At 34.9% G+C, this 20,901-nt stretch overlaps 1 protein-coding gene across 1 annotated transcript in view; it reads left to right on the forward strand.

Moving 5' to 3' along the window:
• Positions 1-20,901, forward strand: part of HTR2C (5-hydroxytryptamine receptor 2C) — a 244,974-nt gene that overhangs the window by 203,914 nt on the left and 20,159 nt on the right. Inside the window, exon 5 of the mRNA XM_032619710.1 lies at positions 16,966-17,166. Within this exon, the coding sequence (XP_032475601.1) occupies positions 16,966-17,166 (201 nt within the window). The remainder of the gene's footprint in view (positions 1-16,965; positions 17,167-20,901) is intronic.

Below are 20,901 nucleotides of genomic sequence, written 5' to 3' on the forward strand. Positions count from 1 at the left end.
TCAGGGAAACAAATCCAGGGTGTTATTCAAAAAGGTATTATACATCATATTGAGCCTTTCAGGTGTCTGGTCCTGGTGGAACTTCAGGTTCATGAATTTTTACAGGTAGAAAAGTTCTCAGAGCTGAGAGGCTTGAGATAGGAAAGTACATAATGCAAAATTTATTCAGCTGAAAGAATGAGGCCGACAGAATCTGTCTTTAGCTAAGTTTCTTATTTATTTCAGGATGTGGTAGTCAGACTGCATAGCCACAGAGCAGCGAGTCTCAGGATGATGCTTCTAGACCTATGTTTTTGGCAAATAACTTGTGATACATATAAGATGGTTAATTTCAACTGGGATAACCTGGGATAACTGGGATAAATGTATGCAGCCCATCTAGGTTCTTCTAGCAATAGAATTGCCTCTACTGTAATATAAGAAGTCTGTGTTTATATTATTTAGAGTGGCTTATATAATTTAAAGGTTTATGTATTTATTTAGTAAGGGTCGACAAAATTGGAAGTGGAACTGGAGAGTGTTTGTAATCCATGATATATCTTGGCATCTATGTCAAGAGAATTTTCTCTTTTTATTTAAGTTGATGGAAAAGTATATTGTTAGAGATATGGGGTTTAAGTTTGAGTAAGAGGTGGGTTATTAGTTACCAGGCTTCTAGATCATGTAGGCCATTAGTAATCACAGCCAGTTCATCGGGAACAGAAGACCAGCTTGGAAGAGGTCTCCCTGAAATGGTTCACACAAAGACACATCAAGCGACAAGCCCTTTGACAGAAACTGGAAGGAACTTCATGATGCAGCAGTTAACAGTCACATGGGTGGGGAGGTTGAACATCCTGCATAGTGCTGCCAGGAAATCCCTATTTTATACTAAGAGGGGGCTGGCTGGTTGCATATGTAGGATGTCCCATCTCCCCGCCCACATCGTCGAGACATACCAGACCGCCCACATCATCAGGACGTATACCAGAAACACCACTCTGCCTCACTGAAGAACCATAAAATCTACGTGTCAAGGAAGTACAAATGCTGAGCTACATGACTAGAAAGGCATTCTGACAAATCTTCATTAGAGGATAGAGTACTGTTTTCTATGACCTTGGCTCATGAGAGACAGTGGGTGTATGAGTGGATCTGTAAGCTCAGGGCCAGTAGGAAATTATTGAACAATAGTAGCCAGATGAAGAACCTGCAGAGTTCCCAGCAACTCCACTAGCCATACAGGTAATGCCTCCAGAATTGCACCTCCTCCTCTCAGCACTACACCAAGGTAGGTGAGTTTAGTAGTTGGACATATTTACTTAGGGTGCTCAGAGACAGAGTAGATAGAGGGAGAGAGAATTTAATTCCTACTGCAGAGAGAAGCAAAGGTTATAGCCTAAAAAGCATCCCAGAATTTCAGGTCTGAGTGTCAAGGTAATACTTTTTTAAATGTCTCAACTTCAGAAGCAGGAGATTTGGGTGCAGTGGCCCAGAGAAGATCCAGTAATTCTAAATCAAGTTCAAGTGGGTGCAAACACAGTCTAGTATCGGGGAAGAATCAAGTTGCAAGGGAGTGGGTGTGATTCCAAGGGAGAAAGTTAGTGGCATTCCCCGAAAGCATTTAGAAGAAATAATTGATGTAAGATGCAGTATCCAATGATATCCAGGAGACTCCATCAAAGGCAAGGTGATAGGAAACATCAAGAACAGGGCTGAGCCCTTCAAAAACATAGGATAAGGAATAAAATAGTAAAGCAAAATCCAGCTTTACTGAATTTTATGGGCTAGACTCTTCTACTTCTGGATTCTCTAGAGAAGATAATCTCAGAATAAAAATAAGTCCATATATTTATTGAACTAATTTATTTAACTAAAATATATTTAAATGGAATAAATATAGCTTTATTAAAAATACACTGTCATACTTACCTTCTCAATTTTCTCCATAGACTGAAAATTTCACTATGGACCTGTATATGAAAATTACTGATCTATAGGAGATGCTGCTGATAATCAATTCTGTCAATAGCATCAACCTGAGTGACAGCCTAGGATGCCATTGAGTTTTCCAGACTTTAATTAAGGTCCACATTAACCTGGCCATCTCAAAAGACTTTGGAGTTCTAAAAAGGCTTTATTCACTATGCATTCAAATCTGGGTTAAGTTTCCAGTAAACTGCCCTGGCTTTGGCAGTCTTCAAAGAGTGCAAGTGGGCCAATGTTAGGCTAAGGAAAAGGCTGACTCAGGTTTGGGGATTCAGAGCTCTTGTATCCTTTTAATTTAATTTAATTTAATTTAATTTAATTTTATTTTATTTTATTCTCAGCAGCACACTCTCCACTGAAATTCTGGCCTCGGTTCATGGTTCAGGAAATTTGTGATTTCATGTCTAAGGACCCCAAAATCCCACAAAATTTATGGGCCAACCATTGTTTATAATTATAATTCCCTTATACCTGTCTATGGAGTCTACAGAGATATTCCTTCTTTCATCACTGATAATGATAATTTGTGTCTTCTAGTTTTATTTTTCTCCCTCAGTCTGTTTGGAAGTTTATCAATTTTATCAATCTTTTCAAATAACCAACATTTCATTTCATTGAATTTTGTCTGTTATTGTCTTTCCTCAATTTCATTGATTTCTGCTTTTGTATTTATTACCTCCTTTCTTATGATACTTTGGATTTAATTTTTACCCTTCTTTGTCCATTTAATATTGAAGCTTATCATGGATCTGAGATATTTTTTCTTTTCTAAAATAAACCATTAATGTTAGTAATTTCCCTCTGAGTACTGCTTTAACACTGTCACACAAATTTTGATGTTTTAATTTTCATTTAGTTCAAATTATTTTCTAAGTTAATTTATCTTCCTTTTTGAAACATGGATTGTGTAGACCTGTGTTAATTGCCAGATGCTTTGACTTTTTCAAGATATCTTTTTGTTACTGATTTTTAGGTTAATTCTGTTATGGTCAGAGAATATACATTATATGATATCAATTATTTTAATTCCTTAAGATTTAATTTATGACTCAGGATGTGTTGTTTCCCAATCAATTTCCATGAGCTCTTGAAAAGAATGTGTATACTCCTATTGTTGGGTAGAGTGTTTTGTAAATGCCAATTTGTTGTAGTTTGTTGTTAGTGCTGTTCATATCATTGGTAATTTTCTATCTACTTGTTGTGTTAATTACTGAGGAAAAGATGTTGAAATCTCAAAGTATAATTATGATTGTACTTTTTTTCCCCTAGGGAATGCACACTTTATTGATAGAGCTATAAAGAAATGTTAAGTTACTGGTTACTGTAAATGTCAGGACTGTGGTTAATTTGGGGGGGAGAAGGGTTTACAACTGGGTCAGAGCACATGGAAGGGCTTCTAAGGTGGCTGGAAAAGTGCTATTTCCTTTTTTTGGTAAAAGATACATATCATAAAATTCATCATTTTAACCATTTTTAAGCATACAGTTCAGTAACATTAAGTATATTCACACTGCTGTGAAGCCATTACCACTATCCATTTCCAGAATTTATCATTCCAAACTGAAACTCTGTACCCATTAAACAATAACTCCTCTTGCTCCCTTCCCCCAGCCCCTGGTAACTACCATTCTGCTTTCTGTCTCTGTGAATTTGACTATTTTACAAACCTTATATAAGTGGAGTCATCATTCTGTGTCTGGCTTATTTCACTAAGAATAATGTCTTCAAGGTTCCTCCATGTTGTAGCATATATCTTAATTTCATTATTTTTAAAGATGAAGCAATGGTCCATTGTACATATATATATGTGTGTGTGTGTGTGTGTATATATATATATGTATATATATACATATATATATACATATATATATATACATATATATAGTGATTGTACTTTTGTTTTCTTTTTTTTTTGCTTCATGAAATTTGAATCTCTGTTATTAGGTGCATAAATGTTCACTATGGTTATATTCCCTTGAGGAATTGACATTTTTATCACTATAAAATGGTTTCTGTTATCCCTAGTAATATTCTTTGATCTGAAATTTATTTTGTCTAATATTAATATAGCAACTCCAGCATTCTTTGATTAGTGTTTGCATAGTTTGCCTCTTTCCATTCTCTTACTATATATCTATCCACATTGTATTTAAACTTGTAGGTTTCTTATAGACAGCATATGGTATTATTGTTCTTCTTTTTAATCCAACATGGCTATCTCTTTAAATTGATACAAATTACACCTTATACCATTTACATTTAATGCAATTATTAATTTGTTTGTAATTATGTCTGCTATTTTATTATTTTCTATTTATCCCTTCACTTTTTCATTCCTTTTTTTCTATTTCTGAATTATTTGGTGGGTTCTACATTTCATTTTAGTATTCCATTTTTATTGATCTGTTGAAGTTTTACTATATTTCTCTGTACAATTTTTTAGTGATTTCCTCTTAGATTGAAATATACATACCTAATCTGTCAAAATTTCCTTATAATTAGTACTTTATTCACTTCAAGTGAATATAAAAAACTTACAACCATATCGTCCCCTTGGCGCTCCCCCTTTTTGTTTTAATTGCAATATGGAGTACATCTATATACATTGAGAACCTTCAGATGATTTTATAATTTTCCTTTTTGACAGTCACATATATTTTAAAGATTTAAGAAAAGAAAAAAATTATTATATTTTCCCAGATTGTTTACCATTTCTGTTGTTCCTCACTTATTCTTTTTTTTAAAATCAGGAACCTTCATTTTTTATTAATTTTTATTGGAGTATAGTTGCTTTACAATGTTGTGTTAGTTTCTACTGTACAGCAAAGTAAATCAGTTATACGTATACATATATCCCCTCTTTTTTAGATTTCCTTCCCATTAAGGTCACCCCAGACCACTGAGTAGAGTTCCCTGTGCTATACAGTAGGTTCTTATCAGTAATCTGTTTTATTCATAGTAGTGTATATATGTCAGTCCCAATCTCCCAATTCATCCCATCCCCCTTCCCCCCTTGGTATCCATAAGTTTCTTCTCTACATCTGTGTTTCTATTTCTGCCTTGCAAACCAGTTCATCTGTACCATTTTTCTATATTCCACATACATGCGTTAATACACAATATTTGTTTTTGCCTTTCTGACTTACTTCACTCTGTATGACAGTCTCTAGGTCCATACACGTCTCTACAAATGACCCAATTTCATTCCTTTTTATGGCTAAGTAATATTCCATTGTATATATGTACCACATCATCTTTATCCATCCGTCGATGGGCATTTAGGTTACTTCCATGACCTAGCTACTGTAAATAGTGCTGCAGTGAACACTGGGGTGCAGGTGTCTTTTTGATATATGGTTTTCTCTGGGTATATGCCCAGTAGTGGGATTGTGGGGTCATATGGTAATTCTATTTTAGTTTTTTAAGGAACCTCCATACTGTTCTCCATAGTGGCTGTATCAATTTACATTCCTACCAACAGTGTAAGAGGGTTCCCTTTTCTCCACACCCTCATCAGCAGCTGAGGGTTGTCTTTTCGTCTTGTTTATAGTTTCCTTTGCTATGCAAAAGCTTTTAAGTTTCATTAGGTCCCATTTGTTTATTTTTGTTTTTATTTCCATTACTCTAGGAGGTGGGTCAAAAAAGATCTTGCTGTGATTTACATCAAAGAGTGTTCTTCCTATGTTTTCCTCTAAGAGTTTTATAGTGTCCAGTCTTACATTTAGGTCTCTAATCCATTTTGAGTTTATTTTTGTGTATGGTGTTAGGGAGTGTGCTAACTTCATTCTTTACATGTACCTGTCCAATTTTCCCAGCACCAGTTACTGAAGAGACTGTCTTTTCTCCATTGCATATCCTTGCCTCCTTTGTCATACATTAGTTGACCATAGATGTGTGGGTTTATCTCTGGGCTTTCTATCCTGTTCCATTGATCTATATTTCTGTTTTTCTGCCAGTACCATATTGTCTTAATTACTGTAGACTTGTAGTATACTGTAAAGTCTGGAGGTCTGATTCTGCCAGCTCTGTTTTTTTGCCTCAAGATTGCTTTGGCTATTCGGGGTCTTTTGTGTCTCCATACAAATTTTAAGAGTTTTTGTTCTAGTTCTATAAAAAATGCCATTGGTTCTTTGATAGGGATTGCATTGAATCTGTAGATCGCTTTGGGTAGTACAGTCATTTTCACAATATTGATTCTTCCAATCCAAGAACATGGTATATCTCTCCATCTCTTTGTGTCATATTTGATTTCTTTCATCAGCGTCTTATAATTTTCTGCATACAGGTCTTTTACCTCCTTAGGTAGGTTTATTCCTAGGTATCTTATTCTTTTTGTTGCACTGGTAAATGGGATTGTTTCCTTAATTTCTCTTTCTTATCTTTCGTTGCTAGTGTATAGTGATGCAAGAGATTTCTGTGCATTAATTTTGTATCCTGCAACGTTACCAAATTCATTGATTAGCTCTAGTAGTTTTCTGGTGGCATCTTTCGGATTATCTATGTATAGTATGATACCACCTGTAAACAGTGACGGTTTAACTTCTTCTTTTCCAATTTGTATTCCTTTTATTTCTTTTTCTTCTCTGATTGCCGTGGCTAGGACTTCCAGAACTATGTTGAATAATAGCGGCCAGAGTGGACATCCTTGTCTTGCTCCTGATCTTAGAGGAAATGTTTTCAGTTTTTCACCATTGAGAATGATGTTTGTTGTGGATTTGTCATATATAGCCTTTATTATGTTGATGAAGCGTCCCTCTATGCCCACTTTCTGGAGAGTTTTTATCATTAATGGGTGTTGAATTTTGTCAAAAGCTTTTTCTGCTTTTATTGAGATGATCATATTGTTTTTATTCTTCAATTTGTTAATATGGTGTATCATATTGATTGATTTGTGTATATTGAAGAATCCTTGCATCCCTGGGATAAATCCCACTTGATCATGGTGTATGATCCTTTTAATGTGTTTTTTTTTTTTTTTTTTAATTTTTTTTTTTTTTTTGCGGTATGCGGGCCTCTCACTGTTGTGGTCTCTCCTGTTGTGGAGCACAGGTGCCAGACTCACAGGCTCAGGCTCAGCGGCCATGGCTCATGGGCCCAGCCGCTCCGCGGCACATGGGATCCTCCTGGACCGGGGCATGAACCTGTGTCCCCTGCATCGGCAGGTGGACTCTCAACCACTGCGCCACCAGTGAAGCCCTTAACGTGTTTTTGAATTCTGTTTGCTAGTATTATGTTGAGGACTTTTGCATCTATATTCATCAGTGATATTGGTGTGTAATTTTCTTTTTTTGCAGTATCTTTGTCTGGTTTTAGTGTCAAGGTGATGGTGGCCTTGCAGAATGAGTTTGGGAATGTTTCTTCATCTGCAATTTTTTGGAAGAGCTTGAGAACGATGGGTGTAAGCTCTTCTCTAAATGTTTGATAGAATTCACTTGTGAAGCCATCTAGTCCTGGACTTTTGTTTGTTGGGAGATTTTAATCACAGTTTCAGTTTCATTACTTGTAATTGGTCTGATCATATTTTCTATTTCTTCCTGTTTCAGTCTTCGAGGTTATACCTTTCTAAGAATTTGTCCATTTCTTCCAGGTTGTCCATTTTTTTGGCATAGAGTTGCTTGTAGTAGACTCTTAAGATGCTTTGTATTTCTGTGGTGTTCATTGTAACTTCTCCTTTTTCATTTCCAATTTTACTGGTTTGAGTCCTCTCCCTCTTTTTCTTGATGAGTCTGGCTAAAGGTTTATCAATTTTGTTTATCTTCTCAAAGAACCAGCTTTGAGTTTTATTGATCTTTGCTATTGTTTTCTTTGTTTCTATTTCATTTATTTCTACTCTGATCTTTATGATTTCTTTCCTTCTACTAATTTTGGGTTTTGTTTGTTCTCCTTTCTCTAGTTCCTTTTGGTGTAAGGTTAGATTGTTTATTTGAGATTTTTCTTGTTTCTTGAGGTAGGATTTTATTGCCATAAACTTCCCTTTTAGAACTGTTTTTGCTGCATCCCATAGGTTTTGGATCGTCATGTTTTCATTGTCATTTGTCTCTAGGTATTTTCTGATTTCATCTTTGACTTTTTCAGTGATCTCTTGCGTATTTAGTAATGTATTATTTAGCTTCCATGTGTGTTTTTTTTACGTTTTTCCCTGTAATTTATTTCTAATCTCATAGCGTTGTGATCAGAAAAGATGCTTGATATGATTTCAATTTTCTTAAATTTACTGAGGCTTGATTTGTGACCCAAGATGTGATTTATCCTGGAGAATGTTCTGTGTGCACTTGAGAAGAAAGTGTAATCTGCTGTTTTTGGATGGAATGTCCTATAAACATCAATTAAATCTATCTGGTCTATTGTGTCATAAAGCTTGTGTTTCCTTATTAATTTTCTGTCTGGATTATCTGTCCATTGGTGTAATTGAGGTGTTCAAGTTGCCCACTATTATTGTGTTACTGTCGATTTCTTCTTTTATAGCTGTTAGCATTAGCCTTATATACTGTGGTGCTCCTATGCTGGGTGCATATATATTTATAATTGCTATATCTTCTTCTTGGATTGATCCCTTGATCATTATGTAATGTCCTTCCTTGTCTCTTGTAACATTCCTTATTTTAAAATCTGTTTTGTCTGATATGAGTATTGCTACTCCAGCTTTCTTTTGATTTCCATTTTCATGGAATATCTTTTTCCATCCCCTCACTTTCAGTCTGTATGTGTCCGTAGGTCTGAAGTGGGCCTCTTGTAGACAGCATATATTAGGGCCTTGTTTTTGTATCCATTCAGCAAACCTGTGTCTTTTGTTTGGAGCATTTAATCCATTCAAATTTAAGGTAATTATTAATATGTATATTCCTATTACCATTTTCTTGTTTTGTGTTTGTTTTTGTAAGTCCTTTTCTTCTCTTGTGTTTCCCACTTAGAGAAGTTCCTTTAGCATTTGTTGGACAGCTGGTTTGGTGGTGCTGAGTTCTCTTAGCTTTTGCTTGTCTGTAAAGCTTTTGATTTCTCTGTTGAATCTGAATGAGATCCTTGCTGGGTAGAGTAATCTAGGTTGTAGTTTCTTCCCTTTCATAATTTTACATATATCATGCCACTCCCTTCTGGCTTGCAGCACTTCTGCTGAGAAATCAGCATTAACCTTATGGGAGTTCCCTTATACGTTATTTGTCGTTTTTCCCTTGTTGCTTTTAATAATTTTTCTTTGTCTTTATTTTTGTCAATTTGATTACTTTGTGTCTTGGCATATTTCTCTTTGGGTTTATCCTGCCTGGGACTCTCTGTGCTTCCTCGACTTGGGTGGTTATTTCCTTTCCCATGTTAGGGAAATTTTCAACTGTAAACTCTTCAAATATTTTCTCAGGTCCTTTCTCTCTCTCTTCTCCTTCTGGGACCCCTATGATGTGAATGTTGGTAGGTTTATTGTCCCAGAGGTCTCTTAAGCTATCTTCATTTCTTTTCTTTTTTCTTTATTCTGTTCTGTGGAAGTGAATACCAGCATTCTGTTTTCCAGGTCACTTAACCGTTCTTCTGCCTCATTTATTCTGCTATTGATTCCTTCTAGTGTATTTTTCATTTCAGTTATTGTATTGTTCACCTCTGTTTGTTTGTTCTTTAATTCTTCTAGTTGTTTGTTCTTTAATTCTTCTAGGTGTTTGTTCTTTAATTCTTCTAGGTCTTTGTTAAACATTTCTTGCATTTCTCGATCTTTGCCTCCATTCTTTTTTCCAAGGTTCTGGATCATCTTCACTATCATTATTCTGAATTCTTTTTTTGGAAGGTTGCCTATCTCCATTTCATTTAGTTGTTTTTCTGGGGTTTTATCTTGTTCTTTCATCTCGTACATAGTCTTCGGCCTTTTCATTTTGTCTATCTTTCTGTGAATGTGGTTTTCATTCCATAGGCTGCAGGATTGTAGTTCTTCTTGCTTCTGCTGTCTGCCTTCAGGGGTGCACATATCTTTTTGATTTATCGTTTTCTCCAGGTATGCCCCAGATTGGGATTGCTGGAACATATGGTAGCTCCATTTTTAGTTTTGTGAGGAACCTCCATATTGTTCTCCATAGTGGTTGTACCAATTTACATTCCCACCAGCAGTGTGGGAGGGTTCCCTTTTCTCCACATCCTCTCCAGCATTTATTATGTGTAGACATTTTGATGATGGCCATTCTGACCTGTGTGTAGTTTTGATTTGCATTTCTCTAATAATTAGTGATGTTGAGCATCTTTTCATGAGTTTCTTGGCCATCTGTATGTCTCCCTGGAGAAATGTCTATTTAGGTCTTGTGCCCATTTTTTGATTGGGTTGTTTGTTTTATTGATATTGAGCTGCATGTGCTGTTTGTATTTTTTTTTACAAGTTTTCTTTCTTTCTGAAGAACTTCCTTAAAAATTTTTAAAGTAAGTCTCCTAGCAACCAATCTCTTAGTTTCCCCTCCTATGAAAATCTCTTTCTTTCACATTCATTCTCTGAAGGTATTTTCACTGGATATAAAATTCTGAATTGTGATTATACTGCCTTCTGGCCTCTGATGAAAGAGTTATTTTTCTCAGCTGCTTAAAAAGTTTTTTCTTTATCTTTTGTTTTCACCAGATTATTATGTGTCTAGGCATGATCTTATTTGAGTTTAACCATTTGGGTTCTGCAGAACTTCTTAAATCTGTAAATTTATTTTTCATCAAATATGGAATATTTTAGTTATTTCTTCAAATAGTTTGTTTCAAAAAAAAAAAAAAAAAAAAGGGCTTCCCTGGTGGCGCAGTGGTTGGGGGTCTGCCTGCTGATGCAGGGGACATGGGTTCGTGCCCCGGTCTGGGAAGATCCCACATACCATGGAGCGGCTGGGCCTGTGAGCCATGGCCGCTGAGCCTGCGCGTCCGGAGCTTGTGCTCCGTAACGGGAGAGGCCACAACAGTGAGAGGCCTGCGTACTGCAAAAAAAAAAAAAAAAATAGTTTGTTTCTGTATCAGTCTCTCCTCTCCTCAGATTCCAATGGCACAAATGTTAGATGCATACATATGTCCCATAGGTCCCTACTATGTTCATTTATTTTTAATTTTTTCTCATTCTTGTTCAGTTTGGATAATTTCTATTGATTTGCATTTGGTTTTAATGACTCTTCATCTACCATATCCATTCTTCTATTGAGCCCACCTGGTGAGTATTTTCCTTCAGTTATTTTCTGCAGCTCTAAACTCCTCATTTGGTTCTTTTCATAAGTTCTATGTCTTATTCAAGAAGTCCTCTTTCTGTTAATTTCAACAACATCCACCGTTTCTTCACTGAGTATGGTTATGGGAGCTGCTTCAAAGGCTTTGTAAAGACTGTACTGTCCAATTTTAAAATTTAATGTAATTGAAATGTATTTAATGCATTACTGATTACAATAATTGCTGTTGGTTTTTGTAAGTTATCAAATTTAAGGGGATTCCCTTTATCTCTATATAATTAAAGTTTTAGTTAGGAATGGCTCCTGTATTTTATCAAGTTATTCTTAAAAATCTATTAAAAGATCATAAAAGTTCTTTACAGATGATAATATAAGGGATTATATTGGTAGATTTTTATAATATTAAATTACCATTGCATTCCTGGAATAAGTTTTGTTTTAATGTAATATATTTTTCATTTTACTCTTTGCTGGATTCTATTTGTGAGTATTTTGTTTGTAATTTTGAATCTATATCAATGACTGCTATTTGTCTCTAGTATTATTCTTTCAGTATTTTGTAAGTTTTGATATTGACACTGTATTATTTTATGAAATGAATTAGAGAATTTTAAAAACTTTTTTGTGGTTATTCATCTTTTCATATATGTTAACTTAAAGACATCAATTATAACTTCTTTATTTCCATTCTAGCTTTAGGATGGCTTTACAGTCCAACATTTCCACATTCCTTAATTATATTATCAGAATATTGGAAAATTATTTTTTCTGTGATGGAATTATAATTTTCAGGGTGGGGTTATTCCTTTATACACTTAACAAATATTTTTTGAGTGCCTACTTTGTGCAAGGCAAAGCTTGTCTCCATTATTTCATAGAAATAAAGCCCTTGTATTTTTTCATTTGCACAAATGAACTGAAATTTTACAGTGTCTATTATTCAGTTTTTGCCATTATTGTCAATATTGGTGGGGATGCCTGTGATTTTTGGAGTTACTAAGGCTGACGTAACCTGTGAATGAATAAAAGAATGACTGAATGTAGGAAAATGTCTTATGAAACACTACACAATTTTTACCTCTGAAAACAAGATTTAATCTCATTCAACTAATTGACCTCCCCCATGGAAATTATGCTATATGGCCTTTTTGCTATGCAACTTCCACAAAACTTTTCACATATTTCTTGTCTGGAATGTGCCTGATCACATAAATTTATCTAAAGAAAGTACACTTTAATTCCATTGAGACAACTTGAAAAATCCATTTGTCTTCTTAACAAGACAAATATGAAAACTAAATTCTAAATATTTTGAATTAGCAGGTCTGTAGTGAAATCCAGGAAGGAATATATTTAATAAGAATCTTAGGGGATAATTGTGATCAGCCATAATTGTACATCTTGTATGTTTGGAAGTAGACTTCTTGAAAACCCTGTACAAGGAATATTGTCCTCTATTATAAAAGCAATTGAATTTATTATTCAATAAGAAATAGTGTATGGTGATAGGAGGTACCTTAGTGTTCAGGAAAAAGTGTCAGACTTGGAGCAAAATTCTTTACTCACACTGTAGACTTGAACAAGTCTGAAACTTTGAGACACATTTTCCTCACACTGTAGGATAACAGAACTGACACTACAGAATTTTTTGTGTTGTATGGAATATAACTAAAAATGAAGTACCTAACACTGTGCTTGGTATATGACACGTACTGTACAATAGCTATTGCCATTTTTGCCATTATTAAATATGCAACTGCTGAAAAATGACCAGATAGTGTATTGACTTTGCAGAGTGGATATGTATCCTCATGATGCTATATATTGGCATATGGTGAAGTTGGGTTTAGAGTGAGGTTATGATCTGTTGAGAGGGATGTATTCTTTTATACATTTAACAAATATTTATTTAGTGCCTACTTTGTGCCATGCATTGACCTAAGCATTATGAATAAAACAGTAGAAAAATAAAACAGATAACAATGTTGACCCAATGCATCTTATATTCCAGTGGTTATGGCAACAAAATTTTCCACATAATGGCAGTGAGGTAATACTTGTGTATTTGAAAAATAATTTTTGAACGGCAAACAGTTCGAGAATACCCAAACCCTCAACACCATCAACTTCTAGGTGGATACAATCTGAGGAGATTACAAGATAATGATGAACAGAAATGGACATTCATAAACATTTTTGTTTAGAAAAAATTTTAATAATGTATTTGATTTCTTTGTTGTGCTCCTTGAATTCCAATGGTTGTTAGTTACACCTCTGCAGATAAAAACTATTAACTCTATTAACTCTAAAAATAATACAAAAACAACTATCTAAAGGTACTGGAGAAAAACCTAAAACAGAATGATTCTGGAGGGTCTCAAGACTTGGAAGAAGAGAACAGCACTGGTTGAGTTTCCAAATTTCATGACTTACAGTCAAAGAGGAAGATGCAGTCTATGTCAGGTCAAGTGCCTAAACCTCCAAAAAATCTGCAGTTATTGTAGCCCAAAGAAACTGAGGACAGAGTTTGAGGAAATCTCAAAGCTGAAAGTTGAGGGAGCATATAGGAAAGGGTAGAGATAGAGGGAACCATAGATTCTTCTCTGGGGAACCATAAACTTGGCTTAAATCTCTAGCTAACCTCTGAACCATACATGTCTGGGGCAAAATCAAATTTCCTGAGTTGCCAAATTATAAAATTCAAAATATTCAAGTTTCATCAAAGGTAAGAGGAATGCAAAGAAACTAGAAAGTATGGCCCATTCACAGGAAAAAAAATTAATAGAAAATGATCCTGAGGAAGCCTAGGCATTAGACTTACTAGACAAAGACTTTAAATCAACTCTCTCAAAAATGCTCAGATAGCCAAAGGAAACCATGGACAAAGAACTAAAGGAAACCAGAATTTGTCTCAACAAATCAAGAATAGCAATAAAGGGATATAAATTATAAAAAGAAATCAAATAGAAATTTGGAGGATGAAAAGTACAAAAATTCAATTAAAAATTTACTAGACCAATTCAACTGCAGAATTGAGCAGAAAGAAGGAAGAATTAAGGAACTTGGAGATAGGTCAATTTAGATTATCCAGTTTGAGGAGAAGAAAGAGAAAAAATGAAGAAAAATGAACAGCACCTGAGAGAAACAAGATACTATCAAGTTTACTAAGCTCAATGAATGCTAAGCATATATTACTCCAAAAGATCCACACCAAGACATTACGGTCAAAATTACAAAGGATCTTTAAAAAATTAATAATGAATTTTCTTCAGAAACCATGGAGGTCAGAAGGCAGTGGGATGACATATTTAAAGTGCTCAACAGGGGCTTTCCTGGTGGCACAGTGGTTAAGAATCTGCCTGCCAATGCAGGGGACATGGGTTTGAGCACTGGCCCGGGAATATCCCACATGCCGCAGAGCAACTAAGCCCGTGCACCCCAACTACTGAGCCTGTGCTCTAGAGCCCAAGAGCCACAACTACTGAGCCTGCGTGCCTAGAGCCCATGCTCTGCAACAAGAGAAGCCACCACAATGAGAAGCCCACACACCACAACTAGAGAAAGCCCGCATGCAGCAAAGAAGACCCAGCACAGCCAAAAATAAATAAATTGGAAAAAATAAATAAATAAACAAAAATAAATAAATAAAGTGCTCAACAGCAACAGCAACAACAACAATTCTGTCAACCAAGGATCCTGCATATGGCAAAACTCTAAACTATCCTTCAAAAAATGGAGAAATTGAGATTTAAGGCACAATAAAGTCAACAAAGTTGATAAACCTTTAGCTAGAAATACTAAGAAAAAAAGAGAGAGAAGACACAAATTTCTAAAATTAAAAATGAAAGCGGGGAAGGGCATTATTACTGACCTTACAGAAATTAAAAGGATTATAAAAGAATAAATGAACAATTGTACTCCAACAAACCACATAACCTAAATAAAATGGACAAATGACAAATTCCTAAAAGCATGCAAGCTACTAAAAGTGACTCAAGGGACTTCCCTGGTGGCACAGTGGTTAAGAATCCACCTGCCAATACAGGGGACTCGGGTTCGAGCCCTGATCTGGGAAGTCCCCACATGCTGCGGAGCAGCTAAACCCATGCGCCACAACTACTGAGCCTGTGCTCTAGAGCCCATGAGCCACAATTACTGAGCCTGCATGCCACAACTACTGAAGTTCGTGTGCCTAGAGCCCATGCTCCACAACAAAGAGTAGCCCCCACTCGCTGCAACTAGAGAAAGCCTGTGCACAGCAATGAAGACCCAACACAGCCAAAATAAATAAATTAAATTAATTAATTTTTTTTTAAAGTGACTCAAGAAGAAATAAAGACTCTGATTAGACTTTATAACAAGTAAAGACATTGCATCAGTAATCAAAAAATCTTCCAACAAGACGAGTTCTGGACCAGATGGCTTCACTGGTCAAATTTTATCAATTATTTAAAGAAGAACTAATACCAATACTTTTCAAACTCCTACAAAATAAAAGATTAGGGAACATTTGTAACTCATTCTATGAGACCAGCATTATCCAGATACCAAAGCCAGATAATGACATCACAGGAAAAGACAATTATAGACCAATATCACTTATGAATATAGATGCAAAAATCCTCAACAAGATGCTAGCAAACTAAGTTCGGCATCATATTATACACCGTGACCAAGTGTGACTTATCCTAAGAATGAAAGGTGGTTCAGCACATAAAAAATCAATTAATGTAATGCATCACATTAATAGAATGAAGGTAAGAAAACCACGTGATCATCTCAAATGATGTAGAAAAAGCATTTAACAAAATCTCTCTTTCATCATTAAAAACACAGAACATACTAGGAATAAAAGGAAACTTCCTCAACATGATAAAAGGCATGTATGAAAAACCCACAGCTAACATATCCTATTCAATAATGAAATAATGAAAGATTATTCTTTAAGATAAGGAGAAAGACAAGATATCTGCTTTCACTACTTATATTCAACATTGTACTGGAAATTCTATCTAGAGAAATCAAGTGAAAGAAAATTAAAGGCAGAGGAAAATTGGAAAAGAAAAAATAAAATTACCTCTCTTTGCAGATGATGTGATCTTACATATGGAATATCCTAAAGAACCCACACAAAAAAATATAGATCTAATAAATGAATTCAGCAGAGTTGAAGGTTTCAAGATTAATACATGAAAATTAGGTATAGTTCTAAACAGGAGCAATGAGCAATCCATAAAGGAAATTAAGAAAATTTCATTTATGAGAGCATGCAAAAAAATTTCAACTGATAAGAGCATCAGCCATAGAAAAGAATGAAGTACTGATAGAAACTACAAAATGGATGAACCTCAAAAAGAAAGAAACCAGACACAAAAGGTCGCCTATTGTATGATTCCACTTACATAAAATAACCAGATTAGCTAAATTCAAGAGACAAAAGGCAGATAAGAAATTGTCAGGGGCTGGGGGTGGTGGCGAAAATGGAGAGTGACTGCCTAATGGGTAGTGGTTTCCTTTTGCAATGATGAAATGTTTTGGAACCAGAAAAAGGTGATGGTTGCATAATGTTGTGAATGGACTAAATGCCTCTAGATTGTACACTTTAAAGTGATTAATTTTATAATATGTAAATTTTACCTCAATAAAAAATAATGTATGTAACACTGAATGCATTATCATCATCATCGTCATATCATTACTATGGAAAACAATGTTTACCAAATTTTACTTTCTTTTATAAACTTAGATTATGAGAAGAAAAAATACGTAGACTAAATTTAAAACTACAGTTGGTATAATTTACATAACATGTTCTTGTCTTCTCTCTGTTCTCTTTCAGATTATGTCTGGCCATTACCTAGATATTTGTGCCCCGTCTGGATTTCTTTAGATGTTTTATTTTCTACAGCGTCCATCATGCACCTCTGCGCTATTTCGCTGGATCGGTATGTAGCAATACGTAATCCTATTGAGCATAGCCGTTTCAATTCACGGACTAAGGCCATCATGAAGATTGCTATTGTTTGGGCAATTTCTTTAGGTAATTAACTTTCTTGGCCAGTAGAATTGCAGCGGCTATGCTCAATACTTTCGGATTATGTACTGTGAACAACGTACAGACGTCGACTGGTAACATTTGCGTTTAATCGGGATTCCTCTATTTAATAATTATTCTTAACCTATTTATCTGATATTTAGGTTAACAATAATGTAAGAAATGTAAAGTATATAAATATGCAAATGTAAAGTTTCCATTTATCCTGCTAAATTATTTTATGTGTCAAAAATGCCAATGAATTCTGCAACACAGACACATAACCTTTGAGATAATTAAAACGATTTGAAGATAACAAAGATACATGGTAAAATCTAAATTTTTAAAATGCAGCTTTTAAATCTTAGAAGAGATCAATCTATCCCAGAATATTAATCTTAATATTTTTATTCTAATTCTATATCTTCAGTGGAAAACTTTATAGTGCAAGATGAATCTTCACAAAGTAAACATGTCAAAATTTACGCTGTTAATCAACCTAAAATATACTATTTCCCCTTCACTTTTAAATATCTCCTTGAATTCTGGTTATACAGAAACAAAAACATCTATTGGTTTCTTTAAAGATTTGGGGGAGGTTAATGGGAGAGAAATGATCATCTTACTGCTTTTATTTAAAATATTCATGCTCAACAATACTAATATTCAAGTCACAAAGTTTAACCAATTGGAATATAAGGGATTTTACAATCCATTTTTTCCTTTTTTTTCTCCTCCAGTTGGAACGTACATTTAGTGTCTCATTAAATAATTCCTCTTCAAAGTTATGTTTCTGTAAAAGATTCTGATAAATTTTACAATATCAAGATGTCTTTACTGATATCATCTAAAGATCTTGACTCTGGGTTCACTGATAAAATAAATTTAAGTTTTAAGATTGTTCTATTATAGGTGAATGCACACACACACACACCCCTTTGGATAAAAAACAATGAAATTTCTCTAAGAAAAAAAAGTAAATCTATATACACAATTTGACCTACATATTCAAGGACTTACACATTTTACCCTCTCCATCATGAAGACCTTCTCTAGAAAGATGCCAGTTCTTACGGCACTTACAAAGGGAATACACAGCTAAATTAAATCAGAATATTAAAAGCATCACCTTCTAACAATTGCAGACTGGGTAATTTGGACTGACTCTTGTGCTAAATACAACAATAATATGGGGAAAATACTATAAACATTGAGAAGCTAATAAGAAAATCTACAAACAATAAATGCTGGAGAGGGTGTGCAGAAAAGGGAACCCTCTTGCACTGTTGGTGGGAATGTAAATTGATACAGCCACTATGGAGAACAGTATGGAGGTTCCTTAAAAAAATAAAAACTACCATACGACCCAGCAATCCCAATACTGGGCATATACCCTAAGAAAACCATAATTCAAAAAGAGTCATGTACAACAATGTTCATTGCAGCTCTATTTACAATAGCCAGGACATGGAAACAACCTAAGTGTCCATCGACAGATGAATGGATAAAGAAGATGTGGCACATATATATAATGGAATACTACTCAGCCATGAAAAGAAATGAAAATGAATTATTTGTAGTGAGGTGGATGGACCTAGAGTCTGTCATATAGAGTGAAGTAAGTCAGAAAGAGAAAAACAAATACCGTATGCTAACACATATATATGGAATGTAAAAAAAAAAATAAGGTTCTGAAGAACTTAGGGGCAGGGCAGGAATAAAGACGCAGACGTAGAAAATGGACTTGAGGACACAGGGAGGGGGAAGGGTAAGTTGGGACAAAGTGAGAGAGTGGCATGGACATATATACACTACCAAATGTAAAATAGATAGCTAGTGGGAAACAGCCACATAGCACAGGGAGATCAGCTCTGTGCTTTGTGACCACCTAGAGGGGTGGGATAGGCAGGGTGGGAGGAAGACACAAGAGGGAGAAGATATGGGGATATATGCATATGTATAGTTGATTCACTTTGTTATAAAGCAGAAACTAACACACCATTGTAACGGAATTATACTCCAATAAAGATGTTAAAAAAAAAAGATAGTGAGACATCCATAAAAAGACAGAAATCCAGGAAAAATGATTATGACTTTTGGGTCACGTCTGCTAATGAGGCATTTGCAAACCTGAAGATGTGATGACAGGTTGAGAAGCTCATTCAAGTCTCACAAGCCTGGCAAGGGTCAACGAACTTGGGCTTAGTTTGGGATCCCAAAGGACTGTACACTAGAAGTAAGGATGAACCAGGGTTAAACCATCCTTGGCATGGAGTTCAGGCCCGGTTCAAGCCACCCATCTAAGCAAAATAATCTTGAGCCTGGAAATTGGATTAAGGTGATTTCATAGTCTTCACCTTTCCAATTTTCTTGGTATAAACAAAAAAATCCTTATCATCCTGGGCTTCAAATGACTTCTTTCAATAATTTTCAATTCCTGTAACTGAAATACAATGATAAACAGACACATGAAGAAACAAGACAAATGAAATAGATATAACACAATAAAAGATAATACAAATGAACCCACAGGCACTCAAGATAGTTGAATTACCTGACATAGACTTTAAACAACTATTTGTAGTGTGAACATGTAAATTACAAGCTGAACTTACATATTTCAGCGAGAAACTGCAAGCTGTAAAGGGTAACATTTAAGATATAAGAAACAACGAGAAAACCTGGAGCTCAAACATATGAAAACCTTAGAACTCAAAGACAGATTAGACATGGCTAAAGAGAGCATGACTGGAGGTCAGTCAGAAGAAACTGTGATGAATGAAGCAAGGAAAATCAGAAGGATATAAAAGAGAAAATAAGAAGATAATGGACATACAGTACAATGTGAGAAGAATTCCATAAGGTGAGAAAAGAATGGCAGAAAAGCAATATTTGAAGAAATAATGGCTTTTCAAATTGATGAAAAACACCGATTCTCTCATTTAAAGAGCTCAACAAGTCTCAAGCAGAATGAATAAAAAACAATCAACATTTAGACCCATCATCATGACATTGCAAAAAAAGAGAAAACATATATCAACCTTAAAGAAAAAAAGATCAAGTTAGTTCAGTAGAGCAACGATAAGATGGATGAATGCCTTCTCAACAGCAACAGTGAAAACTAGAAGATATTAAAATGATAGTGTCAGTGTGCTGATGAAAAGTGAATACTGGGACTTCCTGGGCAGTCCAGTGGTTAAGACTCACACTTGTACTGCAGAGGGCGCATGTTCCATCCCTGGTCTGGGAACTAGGATCCCGCATGGCACAGGGAGTGGTGGAAAAAAAATTGTTTTTAAGTAAATGCTAAATTAGAATCATATATTCAGCAAAATTATACCTCAAGAATCAAAGTGAAATAAAGACATTATCAAGCAAAAACTAAGAGAACGTGACAAAAGCAGTCTCCTGCTTAACAAAATACTAAAGGTTGTTCTTCAAACAAAGGAAAATGGCCACAAAAGGAAGGTTGGAGATGCAGGAAGCAATTAAGTGCAATGAAAATGGTAAATGTGTAGTTAAATATAAATAAACATTGACTGTATAAAACAATAATGATAATGTCTTACGGCATTCAGTATATTAATGGAACTAAAATACACAAAACAATAGCATATAAGAACAGAGGGTTGAAAGTAAACTTTTATCATTGTCCAGGAGAAAAATAAAAATGATACTTAGTATTAAGCTTTGATGAATAAAGTATAACTGTCCATTCAATGGTAATCACTAATAGAAAGG

The sequence above is a fragment of the Phocoena sinus genome, chromosome X (assembly GCF_008692025.1).
Source record: "Phocoena sinus isolate mPhoSin1 chromosome X, mPhoSin1.pri, whole genome shotgun sequence".
In the NCBI taxonomy this organism is placed as follows: domain Eukaryota; kingdom Metazoa; phylum Chordata; class Mammalia; order Artiodactyla; family Phocoenidae; genus Phocoena; species Phocoena sinus.